This window comes from Electrophorus electricus, chromosome 18, assembly GCF_013358815.1.
Source record: "Electrophorus electricus isolate fEleEle1 chromosome 18, fEleEle1.pri, whole genome shotgun sequence".
In the NCBI taxonomy this organism is placed as follows: Eukaryota; Metazoa; Chordata; class Actinopteri; order Gymnotiformes; family Gymnotidae; genus Electrophorus; species Electrophorus electricus.
The window spans coordinates 6429571-6439679 of record NC_049552.1 but is presented as its reverse complement, the minus strand read 5'-3'; the positions used below and the strand labels follow the sequence as shown (position 1 = coordinate 6439679).

At 37.5% G+C, this 10109-nt stretch overlaps 1 protein-coding gene across 1 annotated transcript; it reads left to right on the top strand.

Annotated features, from left to right (window-relative positions):
- The first annotated feature begins 2669 nt into the window (after window positions 1–2669).
- LOC118242940 (L-rhamnose-binding lectin CSL3-like) lies at window positions 2670–7876 on the top strand. The gene is made up of 8 exons (XM_035536109.1): window positions 2670–2800; window positions 3028–3063; window positions 4398–4533; window positions 4920–5029; window positions 5358–5402; window positions 6147–6282; window positions 6669–6778; window positions 7382–7876. The coding sequence occupies exons 1-8, from the start codon at window positions 2770–2772 to the stop codon at window positions 7384–7386; spliced, it is 609 nt and encodes a 202-aa protein (XP_035392002.1). The 5' UTR covers window positions 2670–2769; the 3' UTR covers window positions 7387–7876.
- Window positions 7877–10109: the final 2233 nt, after the last annotated feature.

Here is a 10109-nt window from a genome sequence, read left to right as displayed (position 1 = left end):
AGAGAGGACTGAATGATGATAAAGCAAATAAAGCAACAAAAGCTAATGTCACATTTTATTGTATGTGACTGTTTTATCAATATTTAAGTTGTATTATAATCAGGTATAGTCATATAAGAATTGTAGTAACTATGAACATTTAATAGTTGTGTGAACACTGGACATTTAAATGCTTTTAAATGTTCCAAATTGATCTTTAAATTTTTTTTTAGAGTTTCATAATGTAAAGGAAATACTATATGCTTCAGTGATTCACATACAGTCAACAGTGTCGTGGGAAAATGCTTGTGTAAGCAAAGAACGTTAAGGGAGTGTGACAATAGATCAGATAAGCAGGAAATATCTCTCTTGTTTTATTGCCTGCAAAGAAGAAACGACACCCAAGCAGACTGTTACCAGCTGGCCTGAAGAGATAAGCAATGCTTAAAGCTGATTGGTCTATGAGCCATAGCAACAAGAGGGAGGAAGTCCGTGATTGGTCAAAGCATACAGTTAGAATTGTATATTAAGCAACGCTCTGTATGACTCGGGGCTTCTCTTGGTAGTGAGCACCACACTCTGTGGAATCTTTCTTTTCTATTAAACCTTTTTACTTATTATCCACATCTGACTCCCCGTTTCATTGAATTTCCACCACACATAACCAGAAGGAAAGAGTCCTGCCACTGCTGAGCCAATGTAGGTCATGTTATAAAAATGATCTTTGACCAAGTTAACAAAGATATCCTTGCAGCGGCAGGCATAATATTTAACCTTGCAGGCATAACAGCCATAAATATGCATCTTGGCTCTTCCCCTAGTGTGCATCTCTCTCTCTCTCTTTTTTTTCTTGTTTTGTAACAGTGGCTGTTGCAGTATCACTTCAAAAGAAACATGTTCTCCTTCCCAAGCTTACATATGACTCTGCTAGCTCTGGCTATACCTCCTATGTGCTGTATAGTCCTATATAAATTAGTAATGTAGGTCTTAGCTGTGGACTCAGTTGCACTGTTGAGGATTCATCACCAACAGGTCTCTCATAGCTTTTAGATCCTTACAATGTCTGCAGAGCTATTCAGCATAAGTCTACGATCATTGAATATCTGCAGGCCTCTTCAGTACAACTCTACCCTCACTAAATGTCTGTGCTGGCACACAAATGACCTGCTGCTGGATGACCAAATCTGCAGTTACCCTGCAGTGCCTATAGCTGTCTTTCCACTTGGCTGTCAGACTTTCATCAAATTTCTCTTAAAATAATTCATGAGGATGAGCATTCATTCAGTTTCAAAATGCAACTTCAAAAAGTTATTTAAAAAAACAAAAAAAAAACAAATTGGCTGGGCCTAATATGCCTTTAAATCTGCCAGTTTATATCTGGCATTAACTTGCATCACCAAAAAATGTATGTTTATGAAAGTGTAAACAGTTTTGATGATTCAGCTGACCTGCAATGTCCTTATTCTTATTGAAAATTGTATGTTTGTTTTATAGTATAAAATTCAAAAGGAAGATGGAATCCAACACCATGTATCTTACATATAGCATTATATTGAGGTTATTTCTGCAGTATGGCTTGTGGAAAATTGGGGTTCTGTACGCTTTCTGGGACACACAATGGCTAGCTATGCCTTGAACTATCAATATGACTTTAAAAACCAAGGTGACCCAACTAATTGGCCTTGTAAATGCGTGAACTGAAAAGACTGGGTGCCTCATTTCTAATTGTTTTTGTAAGTCTATAAGTATAAACTGCACTTTGAAATACTTTTGAAACATCAAGACATTACATACCACCTCAGAAAACACACTGGATAGAAGTGTGTGGAAGAACAAAACTTCATAAATGCTGTTACAAGCAAAATTAACGGTAAACATGAACAAAAACTAAATAAATGTAAAGAAATAAGGGGGAAAAGGGAGTGAAAGGCTTGGACAACCTGAGGAAGAAATGGCAAGGAGGAATAAGCCACACGCACACATGAATGTACAATTTCAACTGTTTTTTTCCATTTTCACTGGAGCCACCAGACAGCTATAAACGTCTTGGTGGTGCTGCGAGCCAGCTTCACTGATAGCTGCTGAAAGCCCAAGCAGTGTCAAGAAAATGACCCCAGCATCCTCCTACCTAACAAATACCCTAAAGACAAAAAGAAGATTAAGAATCCCAACCACTCTGAACTCGAAAGGGAAATACAATGTCTGGGACACACCCCCTTTCCTAGTGTGATTAAAAACATGCTGTATGTAGTGCGATTCCCGTAGTATAGTAAAATACTCAAAATATTTCACGTATCGTAATATGAAAACCTCTATGTTTGATTGTATCAATGAGTGAAAGAGCATGTGTGCGGCTGCCGCACGGCAACTACATTCACAGCCACATTTATCCTCCAAGCTTCGCCTCTGCTCTCAATTGTCTGCTGAATGCTGACACAAATGGATCTTCAGCAACTCTTAATCAGTGAGATGAAGATGAACAATAAACAAGGGAACTCCATTTTCCATAACAAACCCAGAGTGGGTGGGGGGTTAAAAACAGGTTTATTAGGTTATCATTTACAATTATGGTAAGAGAGGCTTACTGTAACATTCAGTTTAAACTTCCTTATAGCAAATGTCAGCTACAAAATAAAGATATATTGAAATGAGAAGATTACTTTTGTTATACTTCAAGGGTGTTTCCTGCTTGAGAAAATGCTTCCTGGTTATGGCATTTAAATACTGATCAGGTCCAGTGGTATAAACACTTGAAGCCTCATCTGCATCTCTGACCAACAACACAGCACAATGTTCTTCCTGAAGCTCTCTCTACTCATGCGTAAGTTCTGTCCATGTTTCTGAAGCAAAAACTAATTGCACTTTTAGTGCAGGTCATACTGCAACCAATACAGGACTCTTTAAGTATGAAATCTGTGTATTAGCCCAAGGAAAACACCAAATTGCATTGAATGCTACCATAGGACAAGCACCGATTTACATTCAGTTTGGGCTGTTTTAGAGGTAGTTAAAGGAGTCTCTTTTTTTTTCTCGTTTTCTTTTTGTCAGTGTTGGCTGTAGCTCCTGACTTGCTTGTTCATGCGGGTAAGTATTAAATGCACCAACAGCATCAACTCCTCACACTGTTAACATTGTCATGGTCTTTCTTTATTACTTTCTTCTCTGTGTTTTTAAGAATTAATTTCTTTATATTATCAGTGACTACAGTCACTTATCTGTACATGAGCATTTATTTATGCATTATTAAGTTTACATACTGTAACATTATAAATATTAATAATAAAAATATTTTAACAGTATGAATCACATCTCACCTGTCATGTTCAGTCCCTTCAGCGTTCCGTGTTTTCTCTATCATGTGTAGTTTCGTTTTGTACTTACATTGTTTGATTGCGTACACCTGTCGCTCATTGCGAGTTTGGTTGTATTCTCCACATACAATAAAAAGCCTTGTTTAAAAATCTGGCTCATTACAATCTAGATCTTCAGTCTTTGGCAAAGAAAATCTACCTTGGCTTTTAGCATTTTTGAACTATGACTAAACGCAAACAAGGGTAAATGTTTGCAGAAATGTAACTTTGTCTTGGATTGTCACATTTAACAGGAATTAAACAATGATTTCTGCTGTGGTTTCTGTGTGACCTGTGAAGGAGATAATGCTGTTTTGACATGTGGTTGGTACAGGCTTCTCTTTGACATGTATCCCCTTATATGATGAAGATTATGAGACAATGTCCTATTAAATCCAACTATAAAGCACATTCAAGAAAAACTGAGTAAAGATGTCTGTTTTTAATAATATACATGTATTTCATGTATTCAAGATGATGAGACAATAACTCAGTACCTCCCACTGTTTGTGAGTGCAGACCATGCCTTTAATTAATCAGATACAGTTTGAGGAGTAAACTGTATAACTGTAGAGGGGGAAAGGAACTCCGAGCACTGGAGCTGGACTTCTGCTTTGTGTCAAAAAGCCAGATCTCACTTTGGGTAAAGAACCGATGAATAAGTGCAGGAGATGAGGAGAAGCACAGGTGATGGGATGGTTGGGGTGCACAAAGTTTGACACAGAGGTCAGAGGGGAAGTTGGGTATGTATAGGAAGTTACATAGGAGGCAGGGAGTTAAGATGTGGGCTTTCTCCCAAACTATTACAATCATTTAAATAATTGATATGTTATAAGGAAACTTAAGTAACGATGGTTTCCAAACATACACAGAATTCTTTCAGTGCAGTCTTACTCTCCCAGCACTGCTTATCTCATTTTTGCAACTGATCTGTGCACACATTTGCACACATGCAGTACCATGCACACTGCAAGGTACTGTACAGGATGTAAGCTATCTTCATATATTTTACTGCTGCTTTCCTCAATCATAGTAACCTGTTTTTATACTAAACTCCTTAAATTGTAGGAGCTGGTGTTTTGAATATCCTCAGTGCTAACTATGGCCGAATTGATTCCACAACGTGCTCTGCTGGACGACCCAGCAGCCAAATCACTAAAACCGACTGTTATGCAATCAACACATTGTCTGAGGTTACAAACAGGTGAGTCCAACTAAACTTCAAATTCAATGTATGACCATCGTACTTTTATATTCATTTCTAAAGGGCCAATCTAAATGGAGAAAACAATACTAGAATCTCACATACTACAATGACTAGACTTTCTTAATTTATCTAAATACTCAAATGATAGAATAAGTAAAACATTTTACAAATACTAGAAAATACATTTTTAGCCACTGCACAAATGTGGCAGTGCAAAATCCAAACATTTAAGTCCATGACTATCATCAGTGCAAAGGTGATCAAAATGAGGTAAGAACAAAGATCCAGGTGGATATTATAAAGTAATAATTAACAATGGAAATCGACTTTTTTTTTTCATTGAGTTTTTTTTTTATTTCTCATTACATTTTTTCCCTCCACAGATGTGACGGCAAAAGCAGCTGTGTAGTACCTGCCACAAACTCTGTCTTCTCTGACCCCTGTTATGGCACTTACAAGTACCTGAGCATTAAATATTCCTGTGTGGTGCACAGTGAGTTTCTCTTTTGTCATCACCCATTTATATTGTTCACTGCTCTCAGTTTACCACTGAAGTGGCTTAGACTCTGTTTACACCTGTTCAATTATGCAAATTGTTTGTATTCTCCACATACAATAAAAGGCCTTGTTTAAAAATCTGGCTCATTACAATCTAGATCTACAATCTTTGGCAAAGAAAATCTACCTTGGCTTTTAGCATTTTTGAACTATGACTAAACGCAAACAAGGGTAAATGTTTGCAGAAATGTAACTTTGTCTTGGATTGTCACATTTAACAGGAATTAAACAATTATTTCTGCTGTGGTTTCTGTGTCCTGTAGAGACCAGTGTGACCTGTGAAGGAGATAATGCTGTTTTGACATGTGGTTGGTACAGGCTTCTCTTTGACATGTATCCCCTTATATGATCAAGATTATGAGACAATGTCCTATTACATCCAACTATAATGCACATTCAAGAAAAACTTAGTAAAGATGTCTGTTTTTAATAATATACATGTATTTCATGTATTCAAGATGGTGAGACAATAACTCAGTACCTCCCACTGTTTGTGAGTGCAGACCATGCCTTTAATTAATCAGATACAGTTTGAGGAGTAAACTGTATAACTGTAGAGGGGGAAAGGAACTCCGAGCACTGGAGCTGGAGTTCTGCTTTGTGTCAAAAAGCCAGATCTCACTTTGGGTAAAGAACCGATGGATAAGTGCAGGAGATGAGGAGAAGCACAGGTGATGGGATGGTTGGGGTGCACAAAGTTTGACACAGAGGTCAGAGGGGAAGTTGGGTATGTATAGGAAGTTACATAGGAGGCAGGAAGTTAAGATGTGGGCTTTCTCCCAAACTATTACAATCATTTAAATAATTGTTATGTTATAAGGAAACTTAAGTAACGATGGTTTCCAAACATACACAGAATTCTTTCAGTGCAGTCTTACTCTCCCAGCACTGCTTATCTCATTTTTGTAACTGATCTGTGCACACATTTGCACACATGCAGTACCATGCACACTGCAAGGTACTGTACAGGATGTAAGCTATCTTCATATATTTTACTGCTGCTTTCCTCAATCATAGTAACCTGTTTTTATACTAAACTCCTTAAATTGTAGGAGCTGGTGTTTTGAATATCCTCAGTGCTAACTATGGCCGAACTGATTCCACAACGTGCTCTGCTGGACGACCCAGCAGCCAAATCACTAAAACCGACTGTTATGGAACCAACACATTGTATGAGGTTACAAACAGGTGAGTCCAACTAAACTTCAAATTCAATGTATGACCATCGTACTTTTATATTCATTTCTAAAGGGCCAATCTAAATGGAGAAAACAATACTAGAATCTCACATACTACAATGACTAGACTTTCTTAATTTATCTAAATACTCAAATGATAGAATAAGTAAAACATTTTACAAATACTAGAAAATACATTTTTAGCCACTGCACAAATGTGGCAGTGCAAAATCCAAACATTTAAGTCCATGACTATCATCAGTGCAAAGGTGATCAAAATGAGGTAAGAACAAAGATCCAGGTGGATATTATAAAGTAATAATTAACAATGGAAATCGACTTTTTTTTTTTCATTGAGTTTTTTTTATTTCTCATTACATTTTTTTCCCTCCACAGATGTGACGGCAAAAGCAGCTGTGTAGTACCTGCCACAAACTCTGTCTTCTCTGACCCCTGTTATGGCACTTACAAGTACCTGAGCATTAAATATTCCTGTGTGGTGCACAGTGAGTTTCTCTTTTGTCATCACCCATTTATATTGTTCACTGCTCTCAGTTTACCACCGAAATGGCTTAGACCCTGTTTACACCTATTCAATTATGCAAATTGTTTGTAGATTTTCTTGATAAGATTTTAATCATGGGTATTTACACTCAGCAGTAAAATGCATCTCTGATTAGCCAGAGTGAAATCTGATTGGTGAAAAATTGATAGCATGAAAAATTCTAAACAGCTCATACCTTTCAATATTTTTTGGAGAAAGATACCAACTGCAATATTTATGCTTTGGGGAGGATTATGCACAGTTATGTGGTGTGACAACATGTTGGGAGGGGTTTTGGTTGTCAGGTGTGGTTCAGAGATACCAATGTACATATGTAGCATCTGGCTAAAATGTACTTCAGACAACTATATATATATATATATATATATATATATATATATATATATAGACACACACACACACACACACACACACACACACACACACACACACTTCAAGGTATACTTTCTTTCTTTAACTCTTTCAATAATTTGAACAGTAAGGACATTGTTGAGAAAATCATCTTTCTCGTTACTGCTATTGACTGCTCTTTGTTTTCTTACAGAATAACTGAAGACATTTCAGCTTCTTCCCTGGTGTCCTCTTCAATTTGAAAAGGATTCAGATTAAGTTAAAATATGTAACCCTTCAGTATCCCATCCTGCAGAGGCATTGATATACTACATATATTAAATGACTGTAATGATTGTACTTTAACACCTTACTTCAGGGCTGATGAATATTTGAGGGATCCGCCTGGCACTAGTGGTTACAATCAACATTTGGTATGGACAATGACATACATAATTGTAACTGAAAAAGATACAAAAATACTCTACCATCAGCTAAGACAAATGATATGAAAGCATATTTGCCAGCAGGGAAATACATATTACTTAAACAATATTTTTGGTATATAGCATAAACACATTAGCAAAACAAGTTAGCAAAAAAAGGGGGTGTTTTTTTTTCATCTATCCTTTTGTTCTCTGAGATTTGCTTGCTCTGTAGCCTTTTCAAAGGATGGTGAAGGTGCATGTTAATAAATGCATAATCAGAGTGAAGATTATCTTCCTTTGTCTTTGCCTCTAGAAATACTAGAATGACTAAAGGCTTTCTGTAAATTCTAGAAAATACATAGATCATAATTTCTAGAAAAAAGTACAGTTGCAGTGCAGTTTGCCAATTTTTCAGTCCCTGACTGAAGTGTAAAACTTAAAGGTAATACAAATGCTATTAAATAATAACAGAAATATAAGGCAAGTTACTTTACAAAGAAATTAAGATTCAGCTTTTAGAATTCTATAATTGTTGTGACATGATGTATTGGGATGGGTTTTGCTTGTCAAATGTAGTTCAGACAGACCAGCGTGTTTATATTCATATTTATGTAACACCAGGGCGTGAGGTGATGTTCCATTCCAAGGTTGGGTTTCAGTATTGCAGAATTGTTCATTTAGTCATTTTGTTCCATTTCTTCATAAAACTTCTCAATTCCTTCAGTCCCAGTTCCCTCTGATAATATTAAGCTAAGGGGTGTTGGCTCTTCTATTTTCTGCTTTACTGATTTATTTCCCATAATGTATCTTTTTTTGAAATGTTGAAATTATAGAGCGGAATGATAAAATAAATGGAATGGAATAAAACTGTAACGAGGAGGCTTTAAGGAGGATGCGGGGACGAGTAGCGTGGAACACCAACGCCCGTTTATTTGACATTCAGACACGCACACTATCAGAAGCAAAAACCAAACTGGAGTAACTGGATTAACTTTCAACAGGCAAAGCAACTGAAACTTAAAATCATCGACGTCTGTAAACAATTTATTGAAGAACCATTAAAGAATCTACAAGACATGCAGCAAAGATAAACGTAGTGGCCAGCTGCAACGGCTGCTTGCACATGACCAAAATGTGACAAATGTCAACCATAATAACAAAATAACTATGTTACGACTGACAGAGAAATGCGACATAACCACAAAGCTTTTACCATAGCCTCCTGGGAAATTAACGGCCAACCAGAAAATAAAGGAGTCGACAAAGCATTTTAGTGTTTCGCTACTAAGAAGACAATGAAAACGTAGGTTACGATTATTTTGTCAGTTTAAAGTTAGGCCGTCAAGTCGTAAGCCATACCTTACCTCTAGGCTATACGTATAGAAACTTGAGAACAGTTTCCAAGCGTGAAACCGACGTTGTCCGTATAGCCGCGGTTAATTGTTTCCTTGCTGGTTCCTCAGAAACGTTTCTCAGACTCGGTGCACAACGCCTACCACAGTCTCCGTATACGTCACTACAGGTGAGCGGACCCAGCCTGCAGCGCGAGCCGGGCTAAAGTACAAGTGGCACTCGGCCATGTCTAATTCCCGAGTGTTACACATATTACGCTGTTTTTGCGGTTTCCCCCTGGATACGAATTGAATTGAGAGTGCCTCTTAAACCTTTGAACTTAATCAGGTAGCAAAAAGGAGAAAACGGAGCCCAGCATGGAATTCCAAATTCGCATTTAATGAAGGAGAATACAAGTAGAATTAAATTCAAAGTGAGCTCTATAGAACATATAATTAATCCATTTTGGTTGAAATAAATATATATAAATATATTTACTACAATTTCTGTTTTGTGACTGCAGCAATTTTTGGAATTAAATTTGTTCTCATTCCATTTCAGATTCCAATTCAATTCAAATTACAACTTGAACTGAATGCAGGCCAATTCTTTAATTATGAGTTTCGCGCCGCGCTAATTTGCTGCAGTCTAAAAGGCCTGATCTAGGCCTATCTCATTAGCCAAAGTAATTTATGAGCTGAGTCAGCTGTGATAAAGCTGATGTAAGCAATTTAGAACTCTCGCTAAACGAGCTTTACATCGGGATCGCGTTCACTAAAATACCTGTTCTAAGGGGAAAAAATGTCTGTGACTGCCCCCTGTAATCAGCAACTAAGCACTTCAGCCTGGTCCATCTGCAATAGCTAACACATCAGGAAACGTCTTTATGGAGAGAAGGTCGTCCTTGTTCGTCAGTTATTTTTTATGTACATGCAGCACACAGAACAGAAAGGTGGGGCCCTAGCTGCAATATCACAACCCCCCAGTTAACTGATTGATGCGGTCAGTGGCAGTCTGGGGACCCCAGAGTCAGGGTTCTTGTCTCAAGGTCTCCAACCCTGAATGCAAGTCCCCTTGTCTCTGGGTGGTCCTGACATTTCTCTGGTGCCCACAGAGTACTGAAACCTCCAAGAGGTGTTTGTAGAATGTGAGAATATACCCTACAATCATGCCTGTGTGGGC